Below are 22,682 nucleotides of genomic sequence, written 5' to 3'. Positions count from 1 at the left end.
AACCAAGAGTGGAGTGACACCGCATTTTCCCATCATTCAGCGGGGCGTCATGGCGGACACTAGAGAAAAAGCGCTGCAGGACTACAGGAAGAAATTGCTGGAACACAAAGAAGTTGATGGGCGACTAAAAGAATGTAAAGGAACATTTAACACTGATATTTGCGTTCGTGCTAGAAATTCGTGTTGTTTAGTTGACTGGTTACTTGTAGATGGACAGGCAGCATTGACTAGCATACCAGCTAGCTAGTGCTTTGTCATGCAGTTAGCTTCTTGGTGGAAATGTATGGAGGCTACCGGGTCTCGCTACCAGCTTAGGAGCATAAACACGACAGTGATACAGTTCGTCCGTTCATTGGATAATTCATATTTTAAGGCTGGTTAATCTAAGAATGTGAGGTCATTATTTGTTAACGTTATCAAGAGCTATAAGTAGAGCTAACGTCTGACTTTTCACGTTGATGCGAGCATTAGCTATAACAAACTGTTCCAATTAGCTCTTAGTGTGTGTATGAAACATGTTGACTGTCCGTTGTTTTCCAGTGAGAGAGCAGCTGCGAGAACAGACCAAACAGTACGAGAAATCAGAGAATGATCTCAAGGCTCTCCAAAGCGTCGGTCAGGTAAATATACCGTGTGGAAATTAATCATTTGGCTTCAACTAAAGACTGAAGGTTAACGTTGTACATCAGTGCAGTCACACTCAAGCAATGCAAAGAGAAGACTGTTCACTTGTTATCTGATGACAGAAATCTGAAGCCAGTGACAGTAATTAGATGTGCGATATTTCTGGCTGTCAACAGACAGAAACAAGCAGTTTCCACCAATGCGCTAGAGTGCTAAACACTTTCAGCTGACTAAGCTGCTTTGTGCTACAGGTGAGAAACTAACAGCAGACAATATGAAAAGAGTGATTTTTCTTTTCTCCTTTTCCCCTTTGTGTCCCAGTTAAATAACTAATAGTGAGGCTATAGTACATGAAGCTAATTTCAACACAAACAGAAGGGACCTGATGTATTTTTTTTTATTAGCTAACTATTTGTCTTCCCTGCAGATTGTTGGAGAAGTGCTCAAACAACTCACTGAGGAGAAATGTAAGTCTTCCCATATATTATAGCAGAGGTAGAAAAGGCTGATTGATTTTATACTTCTCTTTAGTCTTCTACTGTCAGGCTCATTATGCAACACCTATGTTGAAGCCTGGTAATCAATGGAAATAACAAATGTGAATCTGTGACATGTGTTACAGTGTTAAACTCAGGTGTGTGGTTTGTTTGTTTTTTGACTGAAGTCATCTGTGTTTCTAAATTACAGTCATTGTAAAGGCTACCAATGGACCCCGATATGTGGTTGGATGTCGCAGGCAGGTAAGGGTTGATCACATTCTAGTGTTTGTGCTGTCTTGTAATGCAGAATTTTCTTTAGGGTTTGGAAGCCCTCTGTAGTCACATCTGAGAGCTTTGAGTGCTAAGTCATTTGATTTTCATCATTTATCAATGATGAGGAAATAAAAATAGGTTTACAAAAGACTCTGTACCAATGACCAGATCTGTTTCTTTGTGTACAATGTTGTAAATCAGCTGGAAGTACTCCATTATTCAGCACTGAGTTATGTAATTTTTAGAATCAGCAGTGGCAGTCTAACTTTATTCTTGTATATTGGGTCAATACAGCTAAAGAAGAAACACACTTCACAATGTTTACATTGTGACATATTAAAAATGATTTGTTTAATTTTCACTAATCAAACTTTCTCAAAAAATGCTGACCTGACTGTATAAAATGGAAACTTCCAGTTGGACAAATCCCAGCTGAAGCCGGGGACCAGAGTGGCTCTGGACATGACTACGCTTACTATTATGAGGTAAGGTGGATATGATTATTATTTTGAATTGGTTCACCAGAATCATGTCTCACAGCACTAAGAAAAAGGTTTATAGAGGCACACCAGGTAAGACCCCAGGTGCAGGCTGTGTAAAGAAGCAGTGAGATCAGCACATAACAGCAGGGTGCAAGATGCTAGCAGGCAGGGCATACATGGAACACCATAGCCAAGTGGCTGGAATAGTATACAGAAACATCTGTGCCAAGTGTGACCTGAAGTCCAGAGGTCAAAACGGAATACAACCTAGAGGATGGTGGTGGCTAACCAACAGTATTACTATTACCATAGTAGTGGACAAGCAGAGGAAGGAGGCCGTAGTGATAACAACATCAGGAAGAAGGAACAGAACAAGCTCAAGAAGTAATAAGGGCTGAGAGAGGTGCTCAAGAAGATGTGGAGGGTGAAGGCAACAGTGGTCCTAGAGCACGTGGTAATCGGAGCACTCAAGCTAGTGACCCCCAAACCTGGCGAGTGGCCCGAGCAGATCCCAGGAAATGTGGAGCTTCCTGAAAACCCAAATTAGGAACACAGCATCTTTTATCAGGTTGTTATTCACAATAAGCTACAATAGTAATTCAGCCAGGAAACAAGAGAGAGCTGCTTTGATGACACAGGAAAGCTCTGACTGAAAGTTCAACAAAGTGCTCTCCTGCTTTGCAGTACGGCCCTCAGCACTGATTAATAAACAATAGATTTATCACAGCACACAGGTTTGTTTACTTTTACATCTCTGAATTAATAAGTCTGCTGCAGTGGGGAAACTCCATATGGGTTTGCTTTATTGTCATTATATGACATAATGAAATCACAGTTGCAGCTTCCTTTAAATATCAATATAAATTAAATAATTTTCATACTAGTTGTGGGGGCTTTCATCGGCCTGTAGGGCTTGACTGAAGACATTAAGCTGAACAGATGATGAGCTGGGTGGGAGGAGTCAGGATGTTTTTGGCTCTTCTGCATCTGGAATTGGCGATCTCCTCCAGGAAGGGCCAGAGAGCATCTGACGATCCTCTGTGCTGTGTTTATCACGCTCTGCTGCTTCCACTGTACCACACTGAGATGCAGTAAGTAAGGACACAAGCAGCTTCTGATTCAGTTTCTTTTTACTGAGGATTGGCACAAAGTGCAGACCCTGCATCGCCTTCACTGCCATCGCCCGTGTATTCTCCAACCATGAGAGATAATTTATTATAATTTATGATTGCAACTCCCAGAAATCGTCTCTACCCAGTCTCCATAGAGGGTATAATCCCCTGCAGTCTTACGGAAGGCAACGAGGACCTTCCTGGTTTTTGAGGTGTTTAGAAGCAGGTTGTTGGCTTCACACCACTCTGTCAGCAGCCTCATTCCCCTTTGTGATTAGGGATGGGTACTGGTATCCGGTGCCATTATTTCGGTGCTTTTTTTTTTTTTTCCTGAGATGGAAAGAATTTTTTGGGATTCTAGCCAATCATTTTACCTTTCCAAGGACAGTAGGCGGGCCGAGGTACGTACATTCTTTTAGAGCAGAGCTACAGATTAAAAATGTCCAAGGCAAAGTGGTCAAAAGTCTTGCTGTACTTCACAGCAAAATATGCAAACTCAGCAGCCTTCAACAAGTGCTTTAAGGTGATGCTGTGCAAAGGAGGTAACACCTCGAATCTGATGAAACACCTGGCGACGCATAGGGTTTTTTTAAAAGCCGAGAAATGCACCGTATTTGATAGCTTGCTGCGAGACCTCACACCGAGCACATCTACTGCGGGTGTGGTGCCTGTTATCGGACCCGGAGTTAGCAACATCCCCCAAGAACCAAAAGAGTAGAGTCCTGGCCCCTAGCCCTGCCAGTGTAGCAGAAATGATGACAGATGATGGCAGCAGCAGCCGTTCTTCTCTGGGCGAGTAGCTTAATGTTGTTCGTGTGTAATTTACATTAAGTAGGTTAACCATGTTATTACATTAATGCACGTAAGGTGAACTAGCAAACATCATCATAGCTACATGCGGCTGTCTTCTTGTTTGATGGCAGATACTCCCTTCACCCTGGCCAAAAAGGCTAAAATGACCAAAGAAAAAGTGGAAAACAGTTAAACATGAGAGGTTTTTGGACAAAGTTTGTGTTCTCCATTCTTTAAGCACCGGTATCGGATAAAACCTAAACGATACCCATCCCTATTTGTGCTGAAGCCCATCGGGGTGGTGTCGTCTGCAAACTTAATAAAAAGGAAGCTTCCTGAACTTGGCTTATGTGATGATGCCAGTGTATGTGTGGCCTGTTTTTTCACAGGTACCTGCCCAGGGAGGTGGACCCTCTGGTGTACAACATGTCCCATGAGGACCCTGGCAGCGTCTCCTATTCTGAGATCGGAGGCTTGTCTGAACAGATCCGTGAGCTGAGAGAGGTACAACAAAAATGAAGTCCTCCTCAACTCTCGTGTGCTCTGCATTATTTATCTCAGTGTGACTGGCTCCAGTGTTTTATTACATTTTGTTTGTATGATTTCACCTTCACTAGTCATTGTTTTACATTATATATTTAAATGAGTCTACAATAATGGGGCTGCTGCTGTTTTCCTGCAGGTGATTGAGCTCCCACTGACCAACCCTGAGCTTTTCCAGAGAGTTGGCATCATTCCTCCTAAAGGCTGTCTGCTGTATGGGCCCCCAGGTAACTGTCATTTCCTGGTGTTTTCACATTACAGCGCCAAATTGCAGCAATAATTGCCTCAAGGTGCTTTATGTTGTAAGGTAGACCCTACAATAAGATAAGATAACCTTTATTAGTCCCACACGTGGGAAATTTGTTTTGTCACAGCAGGAAGTGGACAGTGCAAAAGTTACGACGCAAAAATTAGAATACAATAAGAATAAATACAGTACACAGCTGTACAGAATAGAATAAAATAATATACTATATACAGTAGAATAAAATCGAATAAAAATATACAATAAGATAAAAATAGAATAATACAATGCTTTATTCTCTTGAAAACATTCATAAACCTATGAATATTTCTTCCTAATGGCCAATGGCATGAGGAAGAGTACATCTAACAGCTAGGATCAAGTTAGAATACAATGTTTTCACAGCTTGCCAAGAAATCCTGTGATTTCACTCATTTTAGTCCAAAGAGTCTTCTGTGTTTCTTCTTGTCTTTGTGTTAAAGTGAGGCTGAATAAGCTGAATTTTACTCATTTGTCACTAGTGTTTCAACTGCACCTGATTTTAATCACAATTAGAGTTCTTCATTGTTTTTCATATGCAAAAAGTGACTTTGAACATACAGTTCTAGTTAGCCTTGGGTTGTCAGTGCAAGCCAAAGTGCTGTACACATTAAAGGCTACACGCTCTAATCACACCTCAATGCAGTGTGGAGCAAATTGTTGCCTAAGCTGAAAATGTCAGCCTTGTCTTGGTTTCAATACACCTTCTTGAACTGATGTAATCACACCAATTTTCACTTAACGCATGGTGTGAATACGCCAATAGGCTTCATCATACATCCATGATATGTTTGTTTTATGGGTGCAACAATTTTTTTCCCCCACTGATTCTTCGTTGGGAGCATAATGTAATCAATCAGCCGTAAAAGCCTGGTGGGGGTGTTGGTGTCAGGAAGACAGGCGGGTGGCATGGACACCCAAGTCTGTGAATGTGATAAATCGAGTAGAACACGATGTAGTATTTTTGAAATCCGTACAACCAGTACTTCTAATGGTCAGTGATGATTTGTTGTGAAACAGGCACTGGAAAAACTCTTCTTGCTAGAGCTGTGGCCAGTCAACTGGACTGCAATTTCCTGAAGGTGAGTCTCAGCAGCTCCATCAGAGTGTACTGCCACACTCGGACACAGTCACTCAGCTTATTGTGTGTCTGTGTGGCTGCTGTAGGTGGTGTCCAGCTCCATTGTGGACAAGTACATTGGTGAGAGTGCCAGGCTGATCAGAGAAATGTTCAACTATGCCAGGGACCACCAGCCATGCATCATCTTCATGGATGAGATTGATGCCATTGGTAAGTCAGCGTCAGCTCTACAGAGAACGATAGGAAATGCTTTATCCCATATTTGGGAAATTCTTTTGTTAAAGTAGTAACGCCGTATTTCCAAAATTCAGATCATACTTAAAGTTAAGACGTACTGAAAACAGGAGCTGTCTTTTTATTTGCCTGCTTGTCACCAGTTTGAATTAAATTGAAGTACTTTGTAAAGACATGTCACAGGTGTGAGCTTCAATACTGACACAGCAAGCACAAAGTTCATTCAAAAAAGAGTTGTGTACTGAGCATTTATTTACAGTGAAATTGTTAGAAGGGTGCTTGAGATACTTGTGTTTTTCCCTGTAGGTGGCCGACGTTTCTCAGAGGGAACCTCAGCTGACAGAGAGATTCAGAGGACTTTGATGGAGGTAACAGAAGCACCAAAACACCACTCAGCAGCACTCTTTGTTGTTTGAATATAAACAGCAAATATGGAACAGTGTGATCGCCTGTTTTGCGTCATGCTTTCATGTTGCAGCCAGAAGGTGCTCAATCCACCCAATACCCCAAGTGTCCAGCTTAGGTGCCGTTATAAAAACTAAAAAACATTTCATTGGACTTCATTTTCCATTCTACAGAATTGTATTGTACTTGGAGGGTGTCCTTAGCTGTATCAGTCCCTGCCAATAATAACTGCCAGTTATCAGTTTATAGTAACTCTGCAGTCACGTAGTGACTATCTACAGTAAGAAACATACTAAACCAAATGAATTTGAAAGCAAAGTACAAATGAAAGTATAATTGAGCCTTAGTGAGTAAGGATGCACGTTTTTACCCTGCACGAGAAATAAGCTCACACACAAAATCTCCATCAAATTGATGCAAAGCTTTTAAAGTGGACTGGTTCTTATACAGCGTGCCTCATTCGCCCATACATACAAGCACTTTCTATGTTTAAATACTTTCTATATTCTATATACTGGGGCTAGTGTCTCGCCTGCTTTCCCCCCTGAGCTACAGCATCTCCACTTTTGTTCTGCCATGTGTGACATGAATCAGAAGTACTCCAAATTTCTGGGCTGGTACTCACTATGCTATCCACATACCACACATTCCCATTTTTCTATACAGGAGACAAGTTTACCTGAAAGTAAAATTGTGTGGTTACAGTGTTGTAAGAGAGAATGTCTGTGATCCTAACATGAGCAATAAAAGCGTCCCGATTCTCTGAGTCTGTGAGATTAAAAATGCTTTTGGCTGCTCACAAGCAGCACATCAACTCACCCTAGATGCCCTTCCTGACGCAGCCACCCAACCCACCCCACCCATCTGTTGTTATTATAACAGATGTTAACACAAAGACATTAACAGCACAACACGCTTTTTCAATCGTCTGTACTGGGTCTGTTTAGGCAATAAGACATCACGTCAGTATGTCGGTTGTTCATTTGAAGCAGACCTTTCCAAACATTTGTTGTTTTTAACTTGACTCTTGTAGTCACCAGTAACATGGTTGCCGTTGCAGTGGACAAGTGCTTAATCACACAGAATACATGACATCTGTGTGTTTTCAGCTGTTGAATCAGATGGACGGCTTCGACACATTGCACAGAGTCAAGATGATCATGGCCACCAACAGACCTGACACTCTCGACCCTGCCCTGCTGCGGCCTGGCAGACTGGACCGCAAAATTCGTAAGAACTTCTCCTGTTCAGCTTCTCTGTCAGCGCTATGTGAGCCCACGCAGGAAAACCACTTTCCTTTGTCTCTTCCTCAGACATTGAACTGCCCAATGAGCAGGCTCGTCTTGACATCCTTAAGATTCACTCCAGTCCTATCACCAAGCACGGAGAAATAGGTGAGTAGACGAGCTTCACCTCAGTCCTGCTGCACTTATCCAAATGTCAAACGGACTCTGTGTTACTTTGGTAGTTTGCTCATTTAAGGTGCTCTGCCTGGAAGTTTCAGCATGTTAACTTGACAAAAATCCCTCAGATGAACAACAGGTTGCTTTCCTCTTTGCTGCCTACTCATGACTTGTACATATCTCTGTTCTTTGAAGGCTTATGTTAATGTATTTGTTGCAGAATAATCGACACGTGACCTCCGTTTTCATGGATCTAACTGTATGATTACTTTCAGATTTTGAAGCCATTGTGAAGCTGTCAGATGGTTTCAATGGAGCTGACCTGAGAAACGTGTGCACAGAAGCAGGTCAGATGATCATTCCTTATCAGATCTATGATGAGCTCTGAGAAGCTCTTCTCTCACATGGCTCTGTGTATGTTTTCAGGGTTATTTGCCATCCGCTCAGATCGTGAGTACGTAACTCAGGAGGACTTTATGAAGGCCGTGAGGAAGGTGGCGGACTCAAAGAAGCTCGAGTCTAAGCTGGACTACAAACCTGTATAACTTGTCTGTCCTTTTCTTTATTTTTTATTCCTCTGTCATGGATTTGCTGTGTTAAAGTTTGTTTGTTGGGAAGCGGTATTAAAAGGAAAAAGGAAAAAAAAATCCCTCCACCTTTAAGATTGCCAAAAGTGACTTTCATAGTGACGTTACCTGCTGTTTCCACTTATTAGTCGAACCTGCCTCAGTGTTTACACCACATGAAAGAGGCTCTGTCTTATAATCTACACTTGTATAAAACGGCTTTATGTCCACAAATACAACTGTTGCCGAAGCTGTGTTTTATTTCCATCGTTCAGTTTTCCTCTTAATTATTCACAACTGAAATGGAAATTTGACAAAAACATGCTCCTGTTAACTAATCACATCCACAGATGACCACAGAGGTGTTCAGTTTATGTTTTAGTCTGCTTTTAAACTTTTTCAACCAGTCTCTGATTTTTATCTAGAAGGGTGATATTAACCTTTGAAATGCATATTTTAAGATGGCAGCAACTGGGACATAATAATATGGACTAAACTTTATGGATCCATGGTGAAGGTCCTACTTGATTTAATTTAGTGTTATTTATATAGCGCCAAAGCACAACAACAGTTGGCTCTTTAATATTGATTATAAAGACCTCACAATAATACAAAAAACCCAACAGTCAGATGACCCGCTATGAACAAGCACAAAAATAGGAAGGAACAACTCCCTTTTAACAGGAAGAAACTTCCAGCAGACCATCTGCTACCACTAGTTGAGGGTGAAGGGAAAGGAGGCGCGCCAGAGAATAATAACTAATGAGTAACTAATGCAGAGTGTTGTATGAACACACAGTAATTGAAGAAGAAACACTTGGTACATCATGGGAAGCAGCTGAGACCAATTGGAGTGTAAATGGATCCAGTCCTAACTCTATGCTTTATTTCTAAAAGTAGAGAGGGTGTCTATGGAGGGCCAGGAGGGACAATTCATGAATTAATTTTATCAGTCAGCCTCACCAATCACAGTCAGGGGGCGGGGTTAACGCTGGTCGAGTCAACACCATTGCTTTGGCCTTTCAGCGGGCGTTTCTCAGCGCCAACAACAAACAGAAACTAACTAAACTATCGAGTCTTTCTCTCGTGATGTTCGTATGTGTCATGCTCATTTCAGTCACCAATTCTGAATTATAACTAACATTAAAAACATGTTAAAGGAGGAGAGAGAGCAAATAAATCTGATTAATATCTGATCTTTGAGTTTTTGTTCAATAATCAGCATGACCTGTGTATACACACATAAGCTTTATTAAAATGGATAACATTGGTGTCCGTCATGTAGTAACTGTTTGGTTTAACTGTACCAGGCTTGTTAGTGAAACACAGACTAATATTTTATTGTGAATAATAATCATGAGGCTAAACAGGCAGTCCAGCTGCTGCCTCAGAGCCCTGTACACCATGGAGCGAGGACAGCATCTCCAGGATATCTTTCCATTATCTGGAATCGCTGACCCCAACACTGGGACCAGGATAAGAGGTTAGGAGCTCTAAGTTAACCCAAGGTTTCCCAGCATGGGCACATGAAAGCATCAATGGTCATATCTGTGTTCATCAACATAAACTCATCCTTATTACTGCCAACTATTCCAGAGATGGGAAAACCTGCATCGTAAAGAACATAAAAATATGGCAGTCAAACGCAACACTTGTAAAAGAGATGAATGCTTCAGTTTGTTGCAGGTCAAAGTGAAATGAATGCGATTGGTTGAACGAGTGTTCGTGATGTGTGTTCTTTGTTATCTGCATTATTTTCTTCAGCGTAAGAGACTCAGCAGCAGATTAGAATCAAGTACAACATTCATACATTTAATAAATCACCAAATTAATACACGCATGTTCCTGTGACCATGCGACGCACTGATTTTAGTACAGCAGGCTGCACACTGCTCATATAAAACATATTCCCCCATTATATTGTCACTTAAAACATGCTGTAAATAAAAGACTGAATGAAAATATAAAAACAAACGTCAAACATGGGCTCAGTCTACGTTTGATATGATAATGCCATCCAGAGTAAGCAAACAAGAAATTAGAGGTCATCAAGGTCTTTAAGTCTTACAGAAACACCTGCAGTTTAATTATCACGGAAAGATAAAGTATTATCATAGAAGTGAAAATGTATGCTGTTCCTTCTAATGCATCAAAGTTTTGCTGTGTAGTTTGACACAGAACTCGGAAGTTGGAGCTGGACAATGTTCCAGAGTTTAGTTAATGAGCATCAACAGTGAAACTAAACTCTGGCAAGCAGTTATGTAACAAGTTACTGTAACCAGTTTCCATGTTTTTAGTCATCATGTTTAGTAATTTATTACAATTATGTTATTATTTAAATTGCAATGGCTCTCAGGTTGTTGTTTTTTTACCCTGCATGCTCACACTACAGTCAGCTGAATCAGCTCGTTTCTGGGAGGTGGAAAATGAAGAGATTGACAGCTTTGATGAGTGCAGGTCTGGACAATCTTTTTATTGAATTAAAGGACAAGAAAAACAAAGCCAAAAATAACCTTGTAGCTTCCACTTCCACCTGTTTCTACCATAGAATCACCCCGGCCATCACTCTGGGCTGTTTTTCTGTTCATATGTCAAAAGTACAACACAGCTTGTATGCATGTTGTGCAGGACTGTAGTTTTAAATTATTAACTGGTAACTATAAGACAATTATGGAGTAACACAAAAGTGGTGAATATAGGTAATATAATGTATTACTTTTAGGAAGATTATCAAGTAATATCTAATCGATTACTTTTGTGAGTAACAACCACATCATAAGCGGTCACAGTGATGCCACTTTCAGCAAGAGGAGCCAGAAAACATCACAATATCCTGTTTGCGGAAGAACTGAGTGAACATAAGGAACTGTTTAGTGTAACAAAAGTACTGCAGAACAACCCGAGAACATCCTTCCATGTATGGTGGAGGCAGTGTCACTCTCGTAGAAAGGAAACTATCCCAGAGGCTAGCTGAAGCACTGCAGAAGTTGGGTAACGCTGTAAAGTCCTGGAGAATGTTTTAAAGAAAGCCACCAGACCTTAAAGGAGCACAGACAGGTCTGATCTGCTGCTAACCAAAACACCTGTCACACAGGCGACAGATCCTTGTAGTCATCTCTTCTATCATCTTCACCAGTTCACTGACAGTCATTGCTCTGTGTCAGTGCAAACGACTCCTGGACAAAGGCTCTACAGATGGGGCAGTGCTGGAAAAAGGACACGCAGCTGTCACACATGCAGGCGTGTCTGCAGGGCAGCAGCACCCTGTTCACTGCTGCATTCTGACACACCACACAGTCTCTGCCCTCCGTCCCCTCTGACCAGTCCTCCTCCTCCATCACTGGGATCTGATCCTCGCTCTGAGTGTCACTGGGTGTGAAAGTGTGCCCCGAATCAGCAGACCCAGACATCCCCCCGCTGTCAGCAGACATGAAAAGAGGCTGCAAGAGACAAGAGATAGGTTTTTCTTAAACTGCTGTAACAAGGCCCTAAGTGCTTGGCAAACTGGAGATTTTCACACGTGTATTGACACTGACAGAGACGACACAAAATATGTAACATTTTGCTAGTCTAAAGCCACAAGATCTGCCTGATAGGCATCTGCAGTAATCTGCATCAGGGTGAGAACTGCAAGAAGAGTCAGTGAATTCCTCTGAGTGTTCATCCTGCAAGTGACGGGAATTCTAGCTCTACTAAGAGAGCCTGCTCTTTTGGTTTCTAAGCAGCTCGTCAGAAGTTTTGTTAAGTTTAGGTAAAAAATTAACTAAGTAAAATGATGTCTATAATTAATGACTAATGTTTATTATATATAATGACTTATTAAAGTACAAAAACAAACATCCATCTCAGTTTGCCAAAAAACATACAATCCCTGATTATAAACTTTGAATTATTTACAGTGAAATAATAAAAGACAATCAAACAACTAAATAAATGTAACTGCTTAAAACAAAAAGAAAAAAGCTCTTAGTCCCATTGTTGACTTCAAAGAGACACATTTCATTCCTGACTGACACACCACTACATCATGATACATATTCCTTCAAAGCACACATTACAGAAGGCAGGAAGCACTGCATTAATGAAACCTGATTTACCACATGGAGCCTTGCTCTAAAAAACTGTCACATTTAAGACTGTCCTTGAAATAACTGTTTAAACCCAAACTTTTTAGAGCCATAATGTGGCACTACATAATAGTAACCAACCTCCTGTTGTTTGTATTGTTGGTAAAATAAAAAAAGCTGCTTTTTTGTTGTGCTGGCCGTGGCTGCAGCAATGACTCTAATGGTGAAAACCAAGGAAAGACTGTCCACTTTCACTCTTGGCCTTTAAACACAAGTGCTTCTTGATTGCTGGCTGGCTGCGCTGACACAGGAGAATCCAGGAGTCACTGGGATTTATGCTTCAGTGGGAAATGAAGTCATAACCGCAACCCCCTCTGAAACCATGGGTGAAAAATAACTGAACAAAGCCAACAACTATTCCGTTTTGTTCTTCTCATGCATTTTCTGGCCAATTCTTCACCTCAGTTTTTGAATTTGTCAGTGACAGAATAACAATGGTCTCAGTATAAGGAATAATACTAATAAGAATAATAGCATCAACCTAGAAATAACAGCAAAGTCCTGACAGTTTGATCAAACTGACATCAGAATGTACAAAGAAGTGGACCTTTTATGTTATTTTTGACATTTAATGGTGTCCTTGAAATCAAATGCATTATTATTATTATTATTATTATTATTATTGACCAACCTTTAACTCGTACATGCTCCCTTGTGAGGTGAGGAGGTACTGGAAGAGAATCCGTGCAGAAAGCTTGTATTTGTCATCAGGAACATGAATAACTATGACACTAGCCACCTGAAAGAGAAAACATTTACAATCACTTCTACCAGTTCACCATGTAAATCTGCATTTTTTTAACTCACTGTGAGTGTTGCTGTTCTCTGACTGACGGCTGCTCCCACTTTGACACACTTTAAGTTTTCTTATTAGATAAAACTCATCGTTAGGGTTAGATCAGACTGCTCGGGGAGTTCTCATGATGCACTGCCCACTTTCTCTACCCCCACGCCCCTCTTCATTTTGACCACACTGTTACCCTGAGTGAAGGCAAGATGGTATAGTGTTGCTTCACAGCAAGAAGGTTCCTGGTTCAAATCCCAGTTGGGGCCTTCCTGTGTGGGTTTCCTTCTCACAGTATAAAGAGCCTTAAGACAAACTGGAGATGTTTATAAAATAAATAAATTAAATGATTAAACTCACAATGTCGTTCACGTGTCTTTCTTGTGCCTCTTCCAGGGTCAGCACAGCCACGAGAGGGTAGCGCTGTCTTGGCAGTGGTCCAAAATCAGTGATGCCCTGATCAGCGGGGATTTGTGCGTGCCGCTCCGCTCTATCTTCACTGCTGATACTGAGAGAAGGTCAAAGACACTAACGGCAGGAGACATGAAGACATGCTTCATGTCTTCCTTCATAAGGCAGACATGAAGCATGAAGCTCAATGAGTCAAAGAGCGGAAATGTTAGAAATGATTGCTTTGACTGATGACTAATAACACAAACTTTGCTGCCACTGGCACAAGAACGTGAACAGACCACATGTAACAATTAGTCCAGTGCCAATCACCTGAATGGACCTCAAAGGTTCCTACAAGCGGAAACAAGCTCCACTGTGTGATCTCAGGGACTATGCTGTTATGCTGTAAGTGTTTGATGACCGGACCCTAGCCCACTTGGTCCAGCTGGGCGGAAAGAAAGGAGCCCCAAAAAGACAACATGGGCACGCCCACCCCCTCCAGGACACAGTGTTGGGGTCAGGTGCAATGTGTTTCAGGTGGAGGGCAGTGGCACAGGCCCTAGCAATTGGATACCCGGCTATCAAGGCTGGCTGCTGCAACATCGGTGTGCTCCAACTACAGGGGATCACACTCCTTAGTCTCCCTATGAAGGTCTTTTCCAGGATACTGGAAAGGACAATTTGTCCATTAGTTGAATCTTAACAGTGTGGCGTTCGTCCTGGTCATAGAACATTAGAGCAGCATTGCAGCAATAAGTCGGACTCATTTCTGGTAGGTGTTTTACTCCGCTAGAGCTCTTTGTCACTGATTCTCTTCATAATAAATTTTATGAACAGAAGTTCTAGGCATATTCAGGTGCCGGAAGGCTTCCACTTTGGTAGCCTCAGCCTCATCTCTGCTTTTTTTAGATGATGTGGTTCTGTTGGCTTCGTCAGGTGGTGGTGGCCACCAGCTTGCACTAGAGTGGTTCACAGCAGAGTTTGAAATAGCAGGAATAGAAATCTCCCATTCTAAATCTGAGGCCATCTGAGGCTGGGTCAAGGACGAGTTGACGCCCCAAGTAGGGGAGTTTAGATGTCTCTGGGTTTCGTTCAGGAGTGAGGGAAGAGGGGAGTGACACACAGTGTGAAAAAAGAAAGAAGAAATTTCTACACTCCAGCTCGACTGAACAACACAAGTTTAGATCTCACAGGTCAAAGATTAAGTCTAAACTGTTTGACAGAGGCATACCACTGAGATACTTGGTTAGCAACAAATAGGATACTGGAATTTCTGGCAATAATAGTAGTGGAGGTTCAGGGCTTCCTGGAAATGCTGGTGGGTGCTGAGCATCATGCCATGCTGGTGGGCATGTAGCACTCCTTGTAGGGTACTGACCTCACAGCCCCAGAAACAGCTCAGGACACAGGACTCCAGACAACAAGGTCTCACCAGCACACCGTCTGAACAGAGCAAAAACAGAAAAAGGTTCAGTGTTCCACAGCATCACCATTTAGAGTTCTTTCCATTGAACAGCAGACCACAAATCAAATTGATAATTATATAGACTACACAGTAGGGCTGGGCCATATTATACCGTTCACGGTAATACCGGTATAATGTTAGACAACGATAGGAAAATGAAGTATCGCGATAGAATATGAGTAAAACGCGCATGCGCAGTGCCTTTGTTTTCATACGCACATGGCCGATTGTTGAGTGAAACAGATGAACCAGAATTGGTTTGTAAAAATGGTGCAACTTCAGTGATGTGGAACTGGTTTGGTGTTTGTCCGTCAGATACACGACAAAGCACATTTTTTTGCAGAACATGCAAGCGGCCGTCGTTATTGTCGTATTTGTCGGACTAAGATGCTCTTAAATCTGGGAGTAATCTGGGTCCTAAACCCCGTATACTTCAGGTCAAACGAACACTGCAGCATCACTGAGAGTTAAAAACTGTCTAAATTCTTTCATCTTTAATAAAACGATCAGCATTGCTGCTTTACCAGGTGTAACTATGAAGTTTAACTTCCAGGCATCCATGAAAACAAAATTTATTACATTTAACGGAGTTAGAAGCTAGCAGGAAGCTAGCGGAAGTTAGCTCGCTAGTTTCGCTAGTTACCTAAGCATGATATAGCATGTTCTGACTGAGAGATTTCTGAAAAAAAATCAAACGTACAGCTCTGCTATCACGTCCAACATAAATGAAGACAGGAAACTAAACAGCAGTGACATTTGTAGGGTTACTGAAGTTGGGCTAGCTGGTATATAATGATGTGCTACGTGATCGCTAGCGACACAGCTATGTTAGCATAACATAAACAGTGAAGCTGGAGGACGAACACTAACACTTTTCCACTTATAAAAGTTAACGTTAAGGTTCCTGATAGTTAGAGACAAATGCAATCGCATGGCAGGATACTGTAAACGGACCAAACTTCAGTCAGGAGAACTGAGATAATCCATCCACAATAAAAGGTTAGTCATTAATATACTGCAACAACATGGGAATAGAGCAGCTGCCAGAGAATTCAACGTTAATGAATCAATGGTACAGAAGTGGAGGAAGCAAGAAGAATGAGTTTAATAAAGTTTGATTTATCTGACTGCTTTGTTTCGCTTAATGTGCCTTATAATCCCGTGCACCTTATGGTCCGAAAAATACGTACTGCACACTGCAGTTTAATGTTGCAAAGCACCTCTTTTTAACTTCAGTGGATATTATACATGGTTATGCTCAGGATATGTCAGCCCATTTCTACTGGAAATGCCTTTTGGTTAAACTTTCAGCAAGGAATTTGCATTTGCACTGTTACATTTTTATAAAGCTTTAATGTACATAAAAACCAGCTTCTTGTTTAAGTGAAAATAAATGGAAGGTTGTCTTTTTGCGCTAGTAATGTTGTGGAGTTGTATTTTGTCTCGCATCAATTATATCGTCAGTTATATCGTTATCGCAAATTTTCAAATATATATCGTGATAAATATTTTTGGCCATATTGCCCTGCTCTACTACACAGAAACATTCTCTTGGCAGTCAATAGATTTACAGTTTTTTCTATTTAGTACATCCAGCTGGACACCATCCTCTGGAAACACACTAGAATATGAGGGTTAACACAAGTTTCTGGATGCAGGCATGGAAGTTTCACATCCCCAAATACTTTTGGGCCAAAAAATACCTTTTTCCAGTAACAGCATTATTTCATTCCTCATCTGTTCTCACCGGTAACACTTGCTGATCCAGAACCCAACTCCAGGGCGAAGGGATTGGTCACCTGAACCATCTGTTTCTCTGGTAAGCTGGGCTCTTGCTCATCATAGCTGCGAAGTATAACTGGAACGTCAAAGCCAAACCTACAGAAAAGAGGCGAGAATAAGCAGAGTCTCTCTGTCTGGTGGTGTTCTCGCTTAAATCTAAACCGATTCGATTAAATGCAGAGGGGTGCACACACTGGCTGGCTGTGTAGAAACATGCTCTTCTGAATTAACTGCTACTATGTTGACTGTAGTCTAGAACATGACACAGTTATGCCTGGAAATGTTTCTACAACCAATTATCAACAATCAAAAATCCAACTCAAGTGCAGATTCTGAACTTTATTGTAAAAGGATTGAACAAAAATAATGCATTGAGGAATTACAATCCTTTATACAGAGACCCAAATCTTTAGAGCTTCAAATGCAGGTCATATGAGCAATTTGTTATTTCTTCATCAGCTAACCAGATACAACGTCTGAATTGTTTCTAAGTGTTGCATGTCCATTTCACAGAATAACATATTCAAGAATAACAGGCAATTATTAGGTTGCAAAATGAAAGAAATTCAGGTAGTGAGCAAAAACTTCAGAGGAACAAAAACCAATTGTCAAGGAGAAAAAATGACAGATGGCAGAGTTCCTCAGAGTAAACGGCAGCCATTCACCATTATTATCACTGCCATTGTGTACACTGCTCCCAGTGCTAAGGCTATTTCTAATTAGGCACTTGGAGGCCTACACGACAGCAACGTTGGGCTTCTACCTAAACACTTTAGCAGCTTTGAAGTGATTGGAGGGGATTTTAACCACAACAGGTTCAAGACTGCGCTCCCCAAGTTCAAGCAATACAACAACTTTAAAACCAGAGGGGTGAACATGCTGGACTCTTGGTGTACACAAACCACCAACACACATACAAGGCAACCCCCTGACCCCACCTGATCATCTTTCCATTATGCTTGTACCTGCTTACAAACCTCACTGAAGCACATAAAGCCAATGACAAACAGAGGATGCAGCCTTAGCACTTCTACTTTAGGCACACTGAGTGAAGCCTCTCGGCGAGACCACATAAACATCCAAGAGTATGCGAAGACAGTAACCAGCAACACTGCACAGTGTACAGAGGATGTCACTGTAGGTAAGAACTTCACTACATGTGGCAATCAGAAAACCTGGAAGACCATAGAGGTGTGCTCCCTGCTGACACATCACTGCTCACAGCACTCGGTATTAACCCACCTGGACAGTAAAGACAACCACGCCAGACTCCTGTACATTGATTTTATTTATTTTTTCTCCTTTGGGCGGGGGATCAGAAAAGAATTAAATGGTAAGCCGCGCTACTAGAGTCACATGTCATATTTACTATCATCTACAGGTCGAGGCCTCTGACAACGAATATTATTTTGAAACATCACTAGCCCATTATTTTTTTCACCTCGTTGTGTGTGTGTGTGCACATTTGTGAGGTTGTTCTAGTAATCTTCATAATACCCACAGCCCTAAAGTGCACCCCGATGAGACCCAGAAACCAAACTTAAGCAATGGTGAGTACACTAGCGTGGATAACGCCAGGTAGTGTGGTAAGAACATTTTCACACCCATCACCGGAACACAAACATCATAACAAAGCCCAGAAGTCCCAGATTGATCGCTCAGTGCAGAAGCTATGATTGTCTGGCAGCATCACCGAGGGGAAAAAAATCATCAAATTTGTTATTGCCCGTCGGTTCCAGTCTTAAGGCAGTCATTAGTGACTGTAAACATTATGATTAAAGTATCAATGGGAACGATACTAAACTCAGATTTTTAATTATGATAGTTTCTCCAGTTAGTTCTGAAACCGTGAAAATTAATGGACTGTAAAAAATAGTTTGGATTATTTTAATTACAGGTCAATGCAGTATTTTGTTCAACAGAAAATAAGCAAAATGATTGATAGACATGTTACAGCACGCTGCGCCAGACCTACATGCTATGTTATATCATGAAGGCCACATTCAAGTCGTTAATATATAAAGTCGAAGGGTACCTGTGTGGTGACAACGAATGTAAATTATATATCAAAGTGTGGCTAACTATATTAGCTAAATACAACTTACCAGCCGAGGACCATAGCAGCGGTTACAACGAAACAAAGCGACACCACACTAATATAAAAGAGCGGAGAGTACTCGTAGAGTGTGGCTAGAAACACCCCTGCCATTTCACATCAGCTTCAAGAATAAGCGTGTTTATTTAAAAAACCTCATATAACACCTTGGGTTCATTCCAATAATCCATCTTGCTTAGCAAGGTTCTCACTGAGACGTAACACGGAAATAGCTTCTTCTTCTTTTTTGTTTTTATTATGTATTGGTGGTTGTCAAACAGCAAAATGGTGCATTACCGCCACCAACTGGTGTGGAGTGAAATATCACAAAAATTTGAGAAAATGTCTGAAAAAATAAATTTGAGAAAAAAGGCAGAAACCTAACTTTTTTTCTCAGAATTCTGGAAAAAAAGATGTGCCCACTTTTATTTTTCCCCAGTGACTTTAATCCTCTTCCATAATTTGAAACAGTCTGATAACTTTCACTCCCGGAAGTATCTCTGTGGCTGTCATAGTAAGTAAGAGCTGTTCATATTCTTCAAATACTAAGGAAAGAAGCATCAGCACTTCCTTTAGCAGAGGATACACTGGACCACCCTTTATGAAAGGGGAGGAGAAAACGCCGCCCCATAATTCATTGTGACGGATCATCCGACCATTCACGAAAATAACAACAAAGTAGCAAGAAAGTTGCGCGTATCATGTAAATGTTAACTGCATTTTCCATTCATGCTAAGGAGGGATAAGAGTACTTTTAGAAAGTGAGTTCTGGCCCTGTGATTTATAACCGTAGAAGCAAAAAAAATCATAATGGAATACTGCATTTTGTGTTTACTTGTGTTATCCTTCTCTAATATTTAAATTCGTTTGATCATCTAAAACTTTTACATGTGGAAAATACACCAAAAAAATATGAGATCAGGAAGCCGGGGGGGGGGGGGGGGGGGGGGGGGGGACTTTTTCACACCAACTCACAAACTTCAAGTCCACACCTGACGATACTGGCTGTCTGGGAGCTCCTCCCTGAATCACCAATAAAGCAATATGGGATAGGCAGGCTCTCGCTTAGACCAACAAGAGAGCGGGGAGAATGGCTTTGAGCTGACCAGTGGGAAACGTAACTGATTTTACGGCCTTCTGAGGAAGAGGTTTTATGTTTCAAATCAGTCAGACAAAGGGGGATTTCAGAAGGTCACGCTGGGAGATAAGCCTCTGTGATGACCAAAGCCAATTCAGAGCTGATTAAAACAGATGGTGGTGTCCTGCTGTGCTTATGATAAGGCAGGGTGTTAATTTTACCTGGCCAAAGATTTGTTATTTTTCATGCCTCTTTTGTCAGCGTTTTGATAACAGGGGAATTATAGCACCTTAATGCAGTTTTACATATGTACAAAGCTGAAGACTAAGAAACGGTAGCTGATACATTTGATATCGTAGCTTCCTCTGACATGGTGTAGCCTTTCTTTACGTGTTTGAAATGTTTTTCACTGTTTACTCTTTCAGACTCTGATTTCACCATTCAAAATACAGATGAATGTGTAATTGATTTTTACTGATGATGGTGTTTTAGACAACATTAAAGAAACAAAAATGAGACCATCTCTCAATCTCTCATATAACAGCTGGTCCGGGACAGCAATGTGTGTCTTTATTATGCTGCACAACGTGTTTGGTGACTTAAACAATGTTAATATTAAAGAAAGAATACCGTTCTATGTATGTGTATTTTTAGAAATAGTTTTATTTTACATTTGAATGTGGAGATAGATCAGTCTGAAATCGCCTTTTTACTAAACATTTTTGCTGACACCCAGAAACGAAGCTCTTGAAGACTTGCGATTAGAATCAGAGATTCAAATATCAGATGAGCTCTTAAGTGAGATAAATATACTAAGTGAAAATTCGGAAGTCCAGTGCTTCCCAAATTTTTGTCACTGTCAACCCTTAGGTAACCTTATACCAAAACAATGTAGAAGATAGTGCATCGATTAGGACCTCGGCTGCAAAGTTTGCATTAAACCAGCAATGTGATTATTCATTACAACAACCAGGAGGAAATGCAGAACAGAGTACCACATCCTGCTGTATTTTTGAGAAGTGCATTCAATAACATGGAGATTAGACGCATTTTGAATTTTCCACTTCCAGATAATACTCCAAATTATGCCGAATATTATGGGAAGTGTGCCTGAGATGTAGTTAAGTTAGAATTGCGAGGTCATCGGCTGCAAAATAGTGTTTCTGCGACTGTACTGTAATAATGATCTGTCTGAATTTGACTGACTGTAATGTTCTCGCTGGAAGTTGGAGCTCCATTGTTACCATCAGAGCTCCTTCACATATTGATAGTTACTGAACAATGAAGTAATCAAAAAGAAAAGCTGGCATAGGGCATGACCTGAGTCACCATTTATGTTTCGCAATAAGTGTCCCTCAAGAGTTTAGCAACCTTCAGACAAAGAGTACGTCCACACACCATACTGCAAAAACCCTGTTTTTATTTCTATTTGAGAACCTTTATTACACCAATTAACATTTTAAAGCATTTCTGGGCACAAATGTTGTATGTGACCACAGTTATACAGGTTATACAAATGCCACAGGTCATTGTTCCGTCTGTTTGCAGCCATCTTGTAGTCACGAAGCTGCCAAGCCTGTTGTCTGCCCCGATGCAACCAAGCATCATCGTCGACCCTGATACACATGGATATGAGTGAATCAGGTGAATCAGGCGAGTCTTCACACAGTCGACCGAAGCATCAGATATGCATCAAACTGTGACACCTCATTCACCTTGTGATAGATCCATGTTTCCTTACTACAAGAACTACGGGGCTACACCAGGCACTGTGTGACTCTTCTATTACTCACATTTTTAGCATTTCAGACAATTTCTTTGAACAAATTGTCCCTAATGCTCAGGTAACCTGTAGGGTAACCGTCTCCAAATGGTGCTCCAGGAGATTGGTACAGCCGAATAAGGGGAGAATACATCTGCAAAACGCTGTTGTTATGCAGCAACGTCCGCCCTCTACTCCCCTAACATGTGAAGCTTTGCCCTCAGAGTGTCCAGAATGTATTAAATCTCATTTTAGTTGGTCTTGGACCTTGCTTCCAGTTTTCTTTCTTTAGGTCTAACACCTTGACTTTCTCAAAGGTAATTCCCAATAATTCACGCAGTTCTTTTAATGTGCGAGACATACACGATGTGTCCTGGTCAGTATTTCTTTCAGGATGCCAACTCAGAAAATGGCCTGAAATTGCACCTATGCAACACTCTTTGTAAAAAAAAAAAGGTGCACAGTAGCACTGCTTTGGGATTTCGTGTTGCACAATCCATCAGAACTAATACAAAGTGATATCCGCATGCACTAGGGTGAAATTATTGTCCCTTCTCACTCTTATTATCAACTATATTTTGTGTGTGCTTGTCTATCTGTAGCAGTGCAAAGCTCTATGACAGTCTGGAGGTGGACATAGCAAATATGACACTGTTGTAAATGAACATTGTAGCTGTGTAAGCATCCATTAATAACTGAAAGTTTTTGTTTGTTTGTTTGTTTGTTTACCCAGTGTGAAAGCAGAATATTAATTGAATAATTAATATTAATTTCAGGACTTTATGCATGACATTATGAACAGGGGCTGAGTCACCTAAAGATTTGATCCTAGAATCTGAAACTAGAATCTGAAACTGCATGTCATGTGCTGTTCAGCTGATAAACTTTCCTCATGGATGTAATATTGTGTGTGACTGGG

General features: G+C 41.1%; 2 protein-coding genes across 2 annotated transcripts; one reads left to right on the top strand and one right to left on the bottom strand.

The window, feature by feature from the left end:
* On the top strand, positions 1-8,516 carry psmc6 (proteasome 26S subunit, ATPase 6). Its single transcript, XM_085432967.1, has 14 exons — positions 1-134; positions 541-620; positions 1,052-1,091; positions 1,312-1,364; positions 1,794-1,861; positions 4,152-4,266; positions 4,445-4,532; positions 5,609-5,670; positions 5,756-5,879; positions 6,210-6,271; positions 7,418-7,538; positions 7,622-7,702; positions 7,987-8,058; positions 8,138-8,516. Exons 1-14 carry the CDS (start codon positions 50-52, stop codon positions 8,254-8,256), a joined length of 1,170 nt encoding a protein of 389 aa, XP_085289093.1. The 5' UTR covers positions 1-49; the 3' UTR covers positions 8,257-8,516.
* A 2,213-nt stretch (positions 8,517-10,729) lies between these two features.
* On the bottom strand, positions 10,730-19,174 carry cgrrf1 (cell growth regulator with ring finger domain 1). The gene is made up of 6 exons (XM_085432968.1): positions 18,934-19,174; positions 16,794-16,924; positions 14,847-15,024; positions 13,549-13,696; positions 13,036-13,143; positions 10,730-11,717 (listed from the first exon to the last, which is right to left on the bottom strand). The coding sequence occupies exons 1-6, from the start codon at positions 19,035-19,037 to the stop codon at positions 11,415-11,417; spliced, it is 972 nt and encodes a 323-aa protein (XP_085289094.1). The 5' UTR covers positions 19,038-19,174; the 3' UTR covers positions 10,730-11,414.
* Positions 19,175-22,682: the final 3,508 nt, after the last annotated feature.

Source organism: Copadichromis virginalis, linkage group LG15, assembly GCF_057382275.1.
Source record: "Copadichromis virginalis isolate Kocher_CV1m ecotype Utaka linkage group LG15, C_Virginalis_male_GT1.1, whole genome shotgun sequence".
NCBI lineage: Eukaryota > Metazoa > Chordata > Actinopteri > Cichliformes > Cichlidae > Copadichromis > Copadichromis virginalis.
Note: the sequence above shows the minus strand (reverse complement) of the source record. Positions and strands in the feature narration are given on the sequence as shown.

Excerpts from the sequence above, each read along its gene's own strand:
- cgrrf1 (XM_085432968.1), bottom strand. The coding sequence starts at position 19,037 with ATGGCAGGGGTGTTTCTAGCCACACTCTACGAGTACTCTCCGCTCTTT. Across the intron at positions 13,144-13,548 it reads AAAGACACGTGAACGACATT|GTGGCTAGTGTCATAGTTAT; the intron begins GTGAGTTTAATC and ends TTTCTCTTTCAG. Across the intron at positions 11,718-13,035 it reads GGAGCATGTACGAGTTAAAG|CCTCTTTTCATGTCTGCTGA; the intron begins GTTGGTCAATAA and ends TGTCTCTTGCAG.
- psmc6 (XM_085432967.1), top strand. The coding sequence starts at position 50 with ATGGCGGACACTAGAGAAAAAGCGCTGCAGGACTACAGGAAGAAATTG. Across the intron at positions 4,267-4,444 it reads AGATCCGTGAGCTGAGAGAG|GTGATTGAGCTCCCACTGAC; the intron begins GTACAACAAAAA and ends GTTTTCCTGCAG. Across the intron at positions 6,272-7,417 it reads TTCAGAGGACTTTGATGGAG|CTGTTGAATCAGATGGACGG; the intron begins GTAACAGAAGCA and ends GTGTGTTTTCAG.